The sequence below is a fragment of the Aquarana catesbeiana genome, linkage group LG09, assembly GCF_042186555.1.
Source record: "Aquarana catesbeiana isolate 2022-GZ linkage group LG09, ASM4218655v1, whole genome shotgun sequence".
Lineage (NCBI taxonomy): Eukaryota > Metazoa > Chordata > Amphibia > Anura > Ranidae > Aquarana > Aquarana catesbeiana.
Genome location: NC_133332.1, coordinates 56,010,724 through 56,026,529, shown reverse-complemented (window position 1 = coordinate 56,026,529; position 15,806 = coordinate 56,010,724). Strand labels below are relative to the sequence as shown.

The 15,806-nt window shown below is 42.9% G+C and overlaps 1 protein-coding gene across 1 annotated transcript in view; it reads left to right on the top strand.

Annotated features, from left to right (window-relative positions):
• LOC141107661 (cytochrome P450 2F2-like) overlaps nucleotides 1–15,806 on the top strand; it is a 70,592-nt gene that overhangs the window by 45,585 nt on the left and 9,201 nt on the right. Inside the window, exons 4-7 of the mRNA XM_073598552.1 lie at nucleotides 3,183–3,332; nucleotides 5,066–5,226; nucleotides 6,705–6,881; nucleotides 6,960–7,101. Of these exons, the coding sequence (XP_073454653.1) occupies nucleotides 3,183–3,332; nucleotides 5,066–5,226; nucleotides 6,705–6,881; nucleotides 6,960–7,101 (630 nt within the window). The remainder of the gene's footprint in view (nucleotides 1–3,182; nucleotides 3,333–5,065; nucleotides 5,227–6,704; nucleotides 6,882–6,959; nucleotides 7,102–15,806) is intronic.

Genomic DNA, 15,806 nt, shown 5'->3' with positions numbered 1-15,806 from the left:
TGCTTTCCAATCCTTGTTCCACAAAAAACCCCAAATTTTCAAAAAACATTTGTCATTGGGACAAAAAGTGTGGTGAAATCTTCTAAAGAGGAGGAAAGACAGCAAAACAAATGTCACAGGGGTGATAACCCTTCCCTATGTTTTCCAAAAAGCTTAAAAAAGATTTTTTGGCTGGAGCTAAACACGTTAAAAATGTACCCGTTCCAAATGACAAACAGATTCTACTTAACAACAAACCTACAGTCCCTGTCTTGTTTGCACCGCCTGTATACTGCTGTTCAGAGTATATAGGGCCTGGTGGCCCCACACCTTTCCTTATTTTAATTTGGGTGCGGGGTTCCCCTTAATATCCATATAAGACCCAAAGGGCCTGGTAATGGACTGGGGGGTACCCATGCTGTTTGTCTCACTGATTTTCATCCATTTTGCCAGGACCCGACATTACATTAAACCCGCAAGCAGTTTTAAATGAGATTTTTTTCCTTTAAAAATGACATTTGGTGCAGGGACTGTTCTAAACACGGGAAACACGCGCCACTTTACAGGCATACTGTAGACAGCCCCCAGGTATGATATTTAAAGGAATATTTCACTTTCTTTTTTTTTTTTTACTTTAAGCATCATTAAAATCACTGCTCCCGAAAAAACGGCCGTTTTTAAAAGTTTTTTTTGCATTGATACATGTCCCCTGGGGTAGGACCCGGGTCCCCAAACCCTTTTTAGGACAATACCATGCAAATTAGCCTTTAAAATGAGCACTTTTGATTTCGAACGTTCGAGTCCCATAGACGTCAATGGGGTTCTAACGTTCGTGCGAACTTTCGGTCCGTTCCCAGGTTCTGGTGCAAACCGAACCGGGGGGTGTTCGGCTCATCCCTATTCGCCATCATATTTTACATTAGAACTTGATTTGAGCCTGAAGAAATGATGAGCATGAATAACATCTAAAGTCTCTTCCCTGCATCTCAATACAGATTATTGCTCCTCCTCTGCACTTCTCCTGCAGACTATTGCTCCTCCTCTGCACATCTCCTGCAGACTATTGCTCCCAGTAATCCTTCCCTCCTGCATAAAACTTATGCTGTAGCACATTCATTTCTTGACACATCCTCTTCTGTTTGTAAAAGATCCCACTCTGAATAGTTTCTAGTGCTGGCTCTGATTAGTTGCTGCTACTAGGCCAGAGGCCTGCAGTACCTCTCCCCGGAGGCCTAGTAGCTTAAAAGCATGTGCTGAACGGTGGACTACTGTTCCCAGCTAGCCCAGCTTGCAAATACTGTGCCCTAGGGCCACATCGATTTGACACTACAGTCTCTCTTCTGATCCAGGACTCCTTATCAATGACCGTGTAATGATAAGGACTTCACCAATGACCGTGTAAAGGTGAAGTTCCCTCACAGATCTCCTGGGCCTCCTCCTGCGATCGGCACGACCCCCCCACCCCACAGATGGGGATGGCCTCCTGCTGCTGTCTAGTACTCCATTCTCCACTTCTCCCAGTAGACAACTCCTCCCAGTGGCCTGTTACCTCAGCTTATATAGGAGGCCCGCCCCTGCCAATACCAGTTGGGGATTGGTCAGGGCTCCCACATGAGCTGCCTGCCACTCCAGTTCTACGCCCTGCCCCTCTTCCAGAACATTCTCCCTGGAAGCAGGGGAGGCACCTTAGAACTAGAGCACAGGTGGTCACACCTACTGCTACACTAACCACTCCCTGCCCCCAGATCAAAACAGACAGGCCTAGCTCAAAGCATAGGCCTACCCAAATTTACCTGTGCTGACAGTTTCCCTAGCAAAAATCCTATGCTAGCACCTACCTATGGTAGATGGTTCTACACAGGTATTTAAGGCCAGTTTGAGACACTTGTCTTTCAAACTTAACAGATGAATTTGACCTCCACCTGAGCTGTACCAGCCTTCTTTTGTGTTCCTATTGACTTGTATGCAAAAAAAAAAAAAAAAACAGTTCAGCTACAAACAAGCCCATGTATACTTAACCTAAAAATGGATGAATAATGTATTCTTCAGACTAGTAATAGAAACCTTTCCATGCATGTTTCAGAAAAGTTTAAAGGAAACCTTCCCTGAAAAATGATGTGATGGAGGCTGCCATAGCTGACCTCTTCTTTTTTGGCCTATTTCACGTCTTGTTGAGTTACCCTACTGTGGCAGGATTTTCCTTCTTTATGCATGTTTCCTTAAGGCAGGTTATGTATTTTAAAAAGGCTGCCAATGCACTCAAATGGACACTTTTTTTTTAAAGCAGTGTATCACAAGGCACAATGGGCAATGTGGTTTGCTGTCAAGGTACACATAAAAAATAAATGACATTGCTATGCACCACAGTCAGTTTAATATTTAACATATTTCACATTACTGTACACTGGAAGAAGTACACAGATCAGGGGTCGTGACTTAACTAAGACCTTCTAATCTGCATATTTGCACGTCTCTTATATATAGTAAATATTTGCTTATTCAGGAATTCATCTTTAATGGCATCCTTTGTATTTCTTATAGTATATATGGCACTTTAAAGAAGCTGTTCTGATAGAGTATGGTGGCTTCCTTTGCTGACCTTTCTTTCTAAAAAAAACCTCAGAAACCCAGAAAAAAATACAGATTTACAGGAGAATTTCAACCTGTGCAAAAAAAAATTATATTTGCATATTGCATGAGAGCCTGCAACGCACTAAAACCATGATCAGTGGATCGCTGGAGCAATGTTCTGGCTCTGAGGTATGGACCTTCAGTTACGAAGCTGGATGAAGTATCAATGGACTACAAATGTGGTGACATCATTGCACGTGGGCTCCATTTGAACTATGAGTTCCTCTGCCATATTGGCAGATGGGACTTGTGTTTTTTTTTTTTTCATTTGCATATCTCTGAGAATGGATGATGCACCTGGTGGGGCAGAGCCACACATAGTTACGCTAAATTAAAATATGACAGGACTCTGCAGGGAAAAGAACCCCCAGTTAGGGGAGGCAGCTTGAGGGTGGGGGGCTGTAGACTCTAAATATAGGTGTGTCATGAAACATGGCTAGAAAGATGGACTTAGCTTAAGAAATCTCACTTTACTTCCTCAGTGCTTGTTTTGGGTCTATTAGTACTTGCTCTGGCTGATACTAGTAGTAGTATGTGATTAGTGGTCTTTCTGCTGTTATTTCTGAAACCAGGTATTGCATTTTCAAATGGAGAGAAGTGGAAGATTCTCAGGCGTTTTGCCCTGACTACGCTTAGGAATTTTGGTATGGGAAAGAGAAGCATAGAAGAACGTATTCAAGAAGAAGCTCACTTTCTATTGGAGGAATTTCTAAACACAAAGCGTGAGTATTGGGAGATATGGATTTCTTTTGTAGTTTCGGTGTAGGCCCTTATGATAGTTAGAGAGACCTTGCATGCCATGAAATTTCCACTTTTTAAATGTACACCCCTCCCTCTTGCTGAAATGCTGAGTAGTTGAAAAAGTTAGATATAAGGCTGCATTCACATTTGTGATGAGCATCTCTAGTCGCTTTGCAGATTTTTTTTTCTAGTTTCTGTACATTTTTTGCACGTTTTATTTGAGCATCTGCGACCTGAGAGTTTTTATTACTTTTAGCTAATGGAAAGTCAGTTATTAGGGGACAAAACTTGCAATGTGGGTTTCACGCTTTTTTTGTGCATGATTGTGTGGTTTCCAGGCAGTAACATTGAAGTCTATTGGGGCCAAAACATTTGAGGCTTGAAGCTTGTAGCTCAAAAGAAGCTTGTGTATTTTTTTGAGCTACACACTTCAAGCGGCACTATGCTCAGGTGTAAAAAAGCACAATCGAAAACTATGACATTTTGGATGTTGAGCAAGCATTCTGGAGCTTCAAGCTACAAAATGCTAAGATGTGAATGAAGTCTTATGGAGCCTTATGGAGCTTTACTTCAGTTTATGCGGTACAGGGGATAAAATAATCAACCCACTAACGAAATCAAAGTTTTGTGAGAAGATGCTGTAGCACAGTTCTGGGAGCATCTTCTCAATGAGATTTGGGCTACTCAACATTCCCTAGATCTTGCTGGAAGGAGAATGATGTCACTTTTGCCTAGGCACAGCAGGCAGAAGCTTTTCATTATAACCTGAAACTGGCAAAATCTTCCCGCACTAAACTTTGTAATAAATTAACAATAAATGATTTGCCTGAGAAAACTATGTTTGTAGTAAGACACAATACCAAACATACTAAAAATGGATTTGGAGTTCACATACACTTTAAAGGAAACCTCACACGGGAGACATAAGTAGACTCTCATCATAAACCTCTCTTTATCTCAAATAGAATGCTGATCAAATTGCTTCAATACTTTCTGAGTTATTAACCTAGAACCTAGCGATAAGGAATTCATATTTTTTCTCCAGTTTAATTTGCTACATGCTTGTTCCAGGTCTCTGATATAACAGTATTAATTCTAGGTCCTGACAGGCCATTATCAATTTCAGAAGAAGACCAATAAGGGCACCACCCACTATTTATTTCCCTGTTGAAGCTGCTGAACACATTTTTTATGTAACCTAAGCCTAAAGCTGGCCATAAACGAGTTGAATTTCATTAAAAATGTTTCATTTTCAAAGTCAAAATTTACTTTTGACCACAATTATGAGAAAATTCACTGGATCAGGATGGAAAATCTTTCTCAAACTAATTTCGGATAGTGTTTATGATTTTTGTTCAGTTCATTCATTACAAAATGAAATGTTAAAAGCAAACGAAATTTGGAAGTACTTTCGAACAAGATCCATCAAGTCATCAAATGTACTAAAGATTCTTGTACAAATGTTCGTATGAAGGTTCATTCAAATATCTACTGGTGTATGGACAGCTTAATCCTAACCCTTAAAATTAATGTTCTCCCAACTCTAACCATACCTAGCCCAATCGAACATGGGACTAGACCATGCAGCAGCATACTAACTTTCTGAGTGCCCTTGTTTCCTTGACTAATCCAAAAGCATACTGACAGCTTTGTTGTCGGCTGGGAGTAATTTGACAGCCTTATGCACTGTATAAACTTTTATTTATCTTTAAAGAGAATCCCTTTGATCCAACATTCTTCCTAAGTCGAGCTGTCTCCAATGTCATCTGCTCCATCGTGTTTGGTAATCGGTTTGAATATGATGATAAGAAATTCCTGACGCTTCTTGAACTCATTAATGACAACTTTCGGATCATAAGCTCTCCCTGGGGAACGGTAAGTCAAAGTGTCTTTTTTTATATTTTAACTCAACTAAATAATGTGAAAGTGATTTTTTTTCCCAATGCCTGTCATATACAGTGTCTTGAAAAAGTATTCACACCCCTTGAAATTTTCCACATTTTGTCATGTTACAATCAAAAACATAAATGTATTTTTTTGGGATTTTATGTGATAGACCAACACAAAGTGGCACATGATTGTGCAATCTTAGAAGAAAACCTGTTAGAGTCTGCAAAAGACTTGAGACTGGAGCGGGGGTTCACCTTCAAGCAGGACAATGACCCTAAACATACAGCCAGAGCTACAATGGAATGGTTTAGATCAAAGCATATTCATGTGTTAGAATGGTCCAGTCAAAGTTCAGACCTAAATCCTATTGAGAATCTGTGGCAAGACTTAAAAACTGCTGTTTAAAAACACTCTCCATCCAATCTGACAGAGCTTAAGCTATTTTGCAAAGAAGAATGGGGAAAAATGTCACTTTCTAGATGTGCAAAGCTGGTAGAGACATCCCCAAAAAGAATTGCAGCTGTAATTGCAGTGAAAGGTGGTTCTACAAAGTATTGACTCAGGGGGGCTGAATACAAATGCACCCCACACTTTTCAGATATTTATTTGTAAAAAAAATTGAAAACCATTTATCATTTTCCTTCCACTTCACAATTATGTGCCACTTTGTGTTGGTCTATCACATAAAATCCCAATAACATACATTTATGTTTTTGATTGTAAGATGGCAAAATGTGGAAAATTTCAAGGGGTGTGAATACTTTTTCAAGGCATTGTAACCTTAAAGGGAACATTCAGTGAGGCAAGGGGAATTTATCAAAATCTGAGCACCCAGAATCTAGAGTAGTGGTGCATGACGACAAAACGAAATTATTAACTTAAAGAGGGAGTCCACCCAAAAAAAAAATATTAAAAGCCAGCAGCTACAAATACTGCAGCTGCTGACTTTTAATACATGGTCACTTACCTGTCCCAGGGTCCAGCGATGTCGGCAGCCGACGCCGATGAATCGCTCGACTCTCGGCAGCTGCCGCCGCCATCCTAGGTGAGGGAATCAGGAAGTGAAGCGTTGCGGCTTCACTTCCCGGTTCCCTACTGCACATGCGCGAGTCGCGCTGCTCGTCGTAACTGGTCCCCGCTATCTCCTGGGACCTGTGTGTTTCCCAGGAGACAGCGCGGAGGGACAGGAAGAAGCATAGACTCCCGTGGGAGTCTGTGCCGGAAGTGGGTGCAAATACCTGTCTTAGACAGGTATCTGCACCCCCCTCCCCCCTGAAAGGTGCCAAATGTGACACCGGAGGGGGGGAGGGTTCCGAAAAGCGGAAGTTCCATTTTTGTGTGGAACTCCGCTTTAACAAATGAATCTGAAACAAAATGTTTTTTTCATCATGCATATCTCTAGCTACAACTCCCTCGTCTGTTTATGTCTAATATCATTTTACCATTGTGTTGTTACCGCAAAGTTATACAACATATTCCCAGGATTCATGGATTATCTGCCAGGGCCACACCATCGCATCTTCAGGAATTTTGAAAAAATGAAGACCTTTGTGATGGAGCACCTGAGGAAACACGAGGAGACCTTTCAGCCAGACTGTCCTAGAGACCTGATAGACTGTTTCCTAACCAAGATAAAAAAGGTAAGCATAAATCTGTCTTTTCTAGAGCACACCACATTATACTATCCTGTATATTGACTTATACATTTACCAACCTAGGAGAAAGATGACCCAGAGAGCAACTTCAACATGGACACCATGGTAATGACCACACTCAACTTGTTTTTTGGAGGAACAGAGACCGTCAGCACAACCCTGAGATATGGAATTCTTATTCTGATGAAGTATCCACACATTACTGGTATGAAGTCCACAGATGGGCACAGAATAATGATTACAGAGGGTGACATCAGCCGTGAAATATGACCCTATTTGAAAAGTGTTAAAAAAAATTTGGTGGTCCTAATTTCCTGGAAAAAGATGAATGGGTAGATATGGGTAGTTATTAATTACCAAAAACATTCCTTGTGAGTTGTATCTTTACGACCAGTCTTTCACTAAATGTGAACCAGTGAGGACAGACATATTAGAGCTTTCACTGATAAATTGGTTATAGTATGCAGGCTCTGAGCATATTATTGTGATTATAGTTTAACTTCCTAGTTAGTCATTGGCATCGAAGATCAATGTAGCCAGTAAGGTCTGGTCATCATAATCTTTGGCCAGAGGCGTAGCTTGAAGCTTGTGGGCACCTGATGCAAAAGTTGATCTAAGGCCCCGTCTACTATCACCCAGCACTTCCACCACTTGCCAGGATACTCCCACTGTGAACCAAGATACTCCAAGTGGCCAAAGAGTAATTTCCGATCTTTATTAACATACAGTATTGAGAGGGTAATTCAAAAGATTTTGGATAAACTATTCTCATTCATAAATATGAATGAATGAATGGACAGGAAGAGCTCTGCACAGCCTTCCTGTTCAATCATAAACAGAAGCATAGTAAACACCGTTTACTATGCATCAGTTATGATTGTACACAGAGAGTGATTATTGATCACTCACTGTTTCCATTCAGAAATGGCAGGGGTTAGTAAATGACATAATTACTGGCCCCTTCCCCACTCTCCATCCTGAAGATTCCCTTGTGTGTCTGCAGCAGCTGGCAAGGAAGGAGGGAAGCTGGCAGCACTGTGGAGGGAGGGGGGCATGCAAAGGGGGGGATAGGCAGCCGAGGGGAATCCAATAGTGCACAGGAGGGGGTGGTCAGGGACCATTACAAATACAGATCCCCTGTACGGCTCTCCATGCAGCAGCTGAAAGTAGCAGGAGGGAAAGGAAGAAAAGCTGGCTTTTAGCTACTTCATGAAAAGTCATACAGGGGATCAGTTCTTGTAATTCCAATTCCAACCCCCCCCCCATGCAACACCTAATGTGACTGGGTGGCCGCCGCAAGGTCACCTGGCGCATGGGTGGGTTCGTCATCGCTATTTAAAAAATGCTCATGACTCAAAGCATAGAAAATGCAAGCTAAAAAACATTCAGAAGAACCTTCCTCCTGTTCTGTTTCTTTTCTCATTTGTAACATGTTGTCTTCTTATGACTTTTCTGTCCATCATAAGTGATCTCAAATTTTTCTGGAACATTACGTAGAGCTAAGGGGTGGTCAGTAGTGACGTATGCCCTGTTCGCTTATTTTTTTATATTCTATCTGCTGTAGTCCTATTCCTAGAATTCATTGTTGGCAGGTAATTCTTACAAATGTGAAAATACTCCTCTTAGATTATTTATTTAAAATACAAAACTTAAAATGTGTTTTAAATGTAAAAAATATATGTATTGTTAAAAACAACTACCTTTGATTGACATTAGCATCATCTTGTGGTATAATAATATATTGCACCAAAAACTCTCATTCATTGATACTTATGGTGACCCAATCCCTACTGTAGAAAAATGTATTACAATGTACTCCAATAAAATTTGTTTATTAAAGGGGAAGTTCATAAATGGATCATTTTAAACTTATACAGTTTATTTAAATTTGCTTGATGGGATTGATACCTAATTATTCTTGTTCAATTCGTATCTATTTACCTTATGATCATTTTCTTATAGAATCTAGAATACACCCATTTGCCCTAATGTTACCAAAAAAGAGGTCGGAGAGTGGCCCTAGGTTTAGCTGTCAAACCCCAACCATTCTGGCCGGAAAGTAGTTGCAAGCAGAGTATGTGCTTGGTCAGTTTCGACAAAGTGCAGAGGTGAAGAGGGTCTAGTAGACCCCTGATGTCTCCTAAAAGAGGTCCTGTTGCCGAAACTATGCTATCACATAGGGGGGCCTGTGACAGCAATAAAGTTAGGTTAAAAAAAAGAAACTAATGTTTAAACAAATAGAGTTTTTTTTAAATAAATAAAAAAAATTCAAAAGCCCCCACTCCCACTTACAAGCATTTCCAACTGTTTGAGTCAGGTGCAGACAAGCCAAAAACTGATGGTTGTTCCACACATACAAGGTATCGCCACACACGCTGGAGTGAGAAAATCCTAGGGCAATCACTTCTGCCTAACTCCAATTAATGAGCTGTAAAATCTTTTAAGGAGTTGCCTATGGACGATTTTGGGTACTGTCCTTTTTTGGAGATTGACATATTTGGTATCCATTTTCTCGACACAATTAAAATAATATTAAAGGGTTTTTCTTTCTTAAAATAAAAAAGAGGTGATACTTACCTGCTCACTCTGTGCAATGATATTGCACAGAGCGGTCCCTTAGCTCCTCTTTGGCACTCCTCTACCACCGATGTCCACTCCTCCTTCCTCTGGGTGCCTCCTTAGCAAGCTGTGTACTACGAGGGGCACCCGTGCACACCCACTCCTGACACAGGGTTTCTGCATCCATAGATGCACACAGCACCAGAAACCACGCCCTCATACCTATCTCATGGAAGTTTGACTGACAGCAGAAGGAACCTCCCACTGCTCTCAGTGTCCCATGTGGGACCAGGAAGTGGGAGGAGTGGTGTTGCAGCTGGGACAGTGCTGGAGCAGTGAGAAGAGTCAGGTAAGTGTTTAGGGATGGGGGCAGTGGTGTATTTAGGTTTTGTGCTGCCCAGGGCCTGACTAAACTCGTGCACCCCCTAATTTAAATATGGCCCACCCCTTCCTGTCAAGGCCAGACCCCTTGTGGGAACACTAGGTCTGAGGGCCTTGGGGGGGGGGCAATGGATTCCCCTAATTTGCAGAGATTTCCTCTCACTTTCTGTTTGGCTATGAGGCAGGAAATGAAGGGAAATCTCTGCAATGGGACAGGGATGGCAAACAATAAACTGACAGGGGCTATAACCCTCCCTTACTCCATCCAAAATGAAAACAAAAGTGTTGACTATAGTTCTACTTTAAGCATAAATTTTTGCTAAATATATGGAGAGGACTAAGAGGATATGTCATGTCAGTGGTGCAGCAGAAAACATATAGCATAGTGATGAAGGTATGTGGTCCAGGTATTGAGCAAAGGAAAGACTGGGGGCAGAAACAAATAAATCAATCTTTTTATTTTTCTCATCAACAATCAACAGAAATAAAAGTAAAATTCTTTAATATGTACTACTGACACAGGCAAAGGATTGCAGGAGAGTCATACTACCTACCTACTAGGTTTAGGCAGAGGCATATCTAGTGAAAATGGCGCCTATGGGAAGCACTGAAACTGCGCTCCTGTCAAAACATTTGAAACCCATCTTTCAGATAACTTTAACAAAAAAAACAACTCTCTTCTCGTCTTCCGTATCTCTTGCTTCTGTCTTCTTTCTCCCTGCGAGGTCTGTGCACTGGAAGGAAGTGATGTACCCCCCTGTCCTGCTCCATTCATCTGTCATCATATCCCCTCCTGCTCCATCAATGTGCCATTTTAACCCCCTGTCCTCCTCCATCCATTTGCCAATAAACCCCTTCCTCCTCCTCCTTTAATTTCCCATTATACCCCCTCCTCCCCCTCCATTCATTAGCTATTATACCCCCCTCCTCCTCCATTTATTTGCCATTATACCCCCCTGTCCTTCTCCATTCATCTGCATTATACCCCCTGTCCTCCCCCATTCATTTGCATTATACCCCCCTGTCCTCCCCCATTCATTTGCATTATACCCCCCTCCTCTATTCATCTTCCCTCTTTTCCCCTTCTTCTCCACTAGTCACCTCCCACATTTCTCCCTAGTCACCTTTCACATTCCCCGTGTTCCTCCCTCTTCCCCCCTCTTCCCCCTCTGGGCCCCATCCTCCTCCTCCCCCTATATGTCCCTCCCCTCTCCCTGGTCAGCATAGCTTCTACCTGCTCCTCCAGAGCCTCCTCTGGGCACAGGCGGCAATAGGTAACCCAAGACAAGGGAAAAGCAAATCTGCGGAAGCCAGGAAGTTGATAGTGAGATCCCTTCCCCCAGCTGGTAGTGTCTCCTCAGCTTCTCCGTCCCCGGGGACCCTCTTCTTCCCACCCCAAGTCTATCAATGTCTGGGGATCGGTTCAGCTCGTCTCCCAACCTCTGCAAACCCGGCACAGCTCACAGCACGGTAACAATAACAGCTGAACCCTCCTCCTCCCCTCTCACCCCAGACACACCGGCCCCGACCCTGGACCACCCCCCACACAGCTCACCCAGGGACAGACATGTGTGCGGGAAGTGTGTGCGCACAGTCATTACTCCTCACACTGTGCAGGGAGAGGGAATACCAGTTTCTTCACTGTGCTGGGAGAGAGGACATGGTGCCAGTCCCAGTCACCAGGACTCGGGAGGGAAGAAGAGAGCGCCCCCTTCATATGGCACCCATGGCACTTGCCATATCTGCCATACCCTGGATACACCACTGGGTTTAGGTGACCATGTCAGTGTCCCTTGTGTCTGCACCATCCCTAGATTAAAAGCCCTTTGGCAGCTAGGTAAGTTCCATGTAACTTTCACCCAAATAGTGTAGCTTTCCTTCTACCTTGGGTACCCCATGCTACAGTAAATACAGTATATATATTAGATTGTGTTCACCCAAAGGTTTGCAGGAAAGTCTTACTACCTACCTACCCAGATTACAAGCCCCGTGGCAGCTAGGTAGTTGTCCTGCAATTTCCAATTAACTGCTGTGGTTTTCCATTAAGCCTGGGTACTTACAGCCTGCCTGGCTCCCTTCACGTGCCGCCACTGCATCTCTCACAACATGGGGTCTCCACACACAGTGGAGAGCTCCCCCCCCCTTCACCCCACTGGCCCAAGCCCATCAGCTGACTTTCTCCTTCAGACAGTTTCAGCCTCCTGACATGGCATCTGACTCTCTGTAGCTGAGAACTCAGGTGAAAGGTCCGCTGTGTTGATAGGACAGTCAAAACTAGAAGCGGTGGGCCCCCGACAGTCCCGGAACGCCACCCGCCCACACAACAACTCATTGGTTGCGGTCCGCTGCCCAGGCCCCCTACATATGTATAGGTTGCCCCCCCCCCATGGTGGCCCTGCCGGTATTATCATACCGGCAACAGTATGGCTGCTTTATGGGGGTGCCAGACCGATTTGCCTCCCGGCTCAGTCCGTCCCATAAGCTGGCGCTAAACTAAAAGTGTAGCGCAAGCCGGCGGGGACTCTTTTTGTGCTGCCCCCCTGAAAAGTGCCGTCCTAGGCCTGGGCCTTGTCGGCCTAGGCCAAGATACAGCGTTGAATGGGAGTAGGAAGTAGTAAGGGTTTGTTTGCCTTAATGCAAAGAATGCATTAAAGTTAAAAAATAAAAGACTTTAGAACCACTTTAGAACCACCCCTCTTCTGGGGTCCCTGCAAGCGCTACCGGCTCCTCTTCTTCTCAGTGTGCCACCATAGGAAACTGCTGCCTATTGTGGTACACCTGCAAGCTCGATCCCGAGCCAGGCTGCCCGTATCCTCTGACTTAGCCCCGCCCTTATCCTTTATCCCACTGCTGCCTCTCTGCCCTGTGAGGAAGGAAAAAATTTTTAGTATGTACTGCATAGGCAACAATAAAAAAAAATCGCTCACACAGCAAAAGGGTTAAGTGGTACACGTGACACTGTATTAGTTATAATCAGTTTGTGTATTCTGATCAGATGTGCCTCATTACATACCAATGAACAGATTATACTGGAATTTTTTTTTGGCAGAGTAGAGTGTAATTTAGCATAGGTAATATCCAAATGAGAGCCATGGTGGATTAATCGTAATGAAGTAGATGGAACAAACCCATATTTCATTAAGTGAAAGCTACACAGACCTCGGGCATTTCTGTAATAGAAAGGAAAACAGCTTTGTACAATGCAAGGGAAGGACCTGAGATCATCTTGTCCTGGGTAATTTTTTTGTGTAGATATCATTTAATTCTCTTATGTGAGTTTTAATTTTAGCCTGGATTTGCAGTAGTAGAACCATGTGACTCCCTGATAACAGGTGACTAGGCTCAGTTTTGTAGTCTTCGTATAAATTACTAGGCAGGGAATAACTGTAACTAATAGCAATGAAAGCAATATAATCATACTAGGGCAGCAATTAATAATTATTTTTATAATCAATTAGTTGATCGATAAGATTTATCAGATAAAAACCTAAAAAAAAAAGTGTGGTATACAATTTAGCTAATATGTAAAGATCAAAAAATATTCTTGACTATGTGTATGCATATCTATATAAATTACCAGCATATGGTTCGAGAACAAAATATCTAATCCAATGTATACCCAGGGAGCAAAGGATTGGAGTTTTAAGGTGCAAAAAAAAAAAAATCAATCAAAATCAAATTTACCAAAAATTTATAGAAATTTTATTGCATAGAAAATATAAAGTAATTTGTAAAATTCGGGCCATATCAACCCAATGGTCAAGGTACAAAAGTGTGATTGCGTCTACATGTTTCACCACAAACGTGGCTTCTTCTGGAGCTTTTGCAGGACCTTGTTATTTAATACTTACCACCTTTCAAAGTGAACTTGGTTCCAATTAATTCCCTAGATCCATCAAGAGGTTTAATGGGGAACGTCTGTGTCAAAAAAGAGGGGGGAGAGAGGGCAATTGCCCTATAGTAGCACCTATTGTTTTAAGAAGTTTTTTGCACCTTAAAACTCCAATCCTTTGCTCCCTGGGTATACATTGTTTTGTCATATATAAAGGAGGTGGTGCATTCATTCGAGTCTCCCAGCTCCAATATTAATTTGATAAAATATCTAATCCACTCTCACATATACACAGTATATTTAAAACTTATACCATAGATATAATTATAATTATACCTAGATGTAGGTTATACAGGGTATTTTAACTGGGAGTCAGACATGAAGCTACACGAAGGGTGGAAGGGGGATATAAATCTTTTTTAGATTAAAGTAGTAGTCAAATACTTTTTTGCATGGATATAATAATTTTAAAATATAATACGCAATACTGTTAAACTTTTACTTTAAATTAATAATAACACCTTAAAGTAATGCTAAAGTATTTTTTTTTTTTAAATAACAAACATATCACACTTACCTGTTCTGTGGAATGGTTTTGCACATAGCAGCCCCGATCCTCTTCTTCTTGGGTCCCCCGCTGGTGCTCCTGGCTCCCCCCCCCCTACTGAGTGCCCCCATAGCAAGCTGCTTGCTATGGGGGCATTTGTGTGTACTCGCTCCCCGAGCCCCGCTCTGTGTGTCCATTGACTGCTCCCTCCTCAATGGCTGTGATTGACAGTAGTGAGAACCAATGGCTCCCGCTGCTGTGTCTAAGCCAATGAGAAGAGAGAGCTAAGCCTCAGCTCTTGTGCACATCGCTGGATCAGGCCCAGGTAAATATGGGTGGGAGGCGCTACACACAGAAATCTGCCTTTACAACCACCTTAATTTACCTCCAGTCTTCCAACCTCCAGCTTCACTGTTTTTTTTTTTTAAACAAACAAACACATTTCATACTTACCTGCTCTATGCAATGTGCCCTTTACCCCCATACCCCAAGGCTCCCCCCCCCATGTGGCCTGGTTTAGTTCAGGAGGGGAGGGGGTGTGGTGGTGCCCGTTTGTCCTCCCTCCTTTCCTGGTCTTGGGCTCCCCTTAACATTTTGGCTGTTTTTTTTGGTTTGTTTTTTTAAACCTGAATTTATTTTGTTTACATTCTGCTGCCAACGAGGAATCCCACAGCGGATCAGTCATGGTTGTAAAGGACACCAGCGGCCACCCACTCCTTAAAACGGAGTTCCACACAAAAATCGAACTTCTGCTTTTCGGAACCCTCCCCCACTCTGGTGTCACATTTGGCACCTTTCAGGGGGGAGGGGGGAGCAGATACCTGTCTAATACAGGTATCTTGCTCCCACTTCCAGGCATAGATACCCGCACCACACGTGGGTATTTACGCCACTTCCCCCCCCCCCTGCTGTCTTCTGGGAGACACACAGGTCCCAGGAGACAGCAGGGACCAGTGGCAACACACAGAGCGAGTTGTGCATGCACAGTAGGGAACCAGGAAGTGAAGCAGCAAGGCTTCACTTCCTGATTCCCTTACCGAAGATGGCGGTGGCAGCACCCGAGAGCCGAGAGATAGATTGGCTTCGGTGCCGACATCGCTGGCGCCCTGGACAGGTAAGTGTCCTTATTTTAAAAGTCAGTAGCTGCAGTATTTGTAGCTGCTGACTTTAAAAAAAAAAACGCGATTAAACGCGATTAAACGCGAAACTCCGCTTTAACAACCAGCTATTCTGATTTCTGAATTTACAAAAAGAATGCAGAAGATACAAATCGAATTTCGAAATTCTGAAAAGGAATTGGTCCAATACTGTGTCCATGGACCAATTCATTTTCAGAATTTCGGAATTCGTTTAGCATTGTTTATTCAGAATAGCATTACATTATTTTTTTTTTTTAAACTGCATGGGTTCCCCCCCCCCCAATTCAAATCTGGTATGAATTTTGAGGGAAACCCTAGGCCAAAAAATTTTTTTTTTTAATTCCGCAGGGTCCCCCCAAAACTGTATACCAGACCCTTATCCAAGCATGCAGCCCGGCAGGCCAGGGGGGGGGTGAACGAGTGAGCCCATTCTGAACCATACCAGACCACAT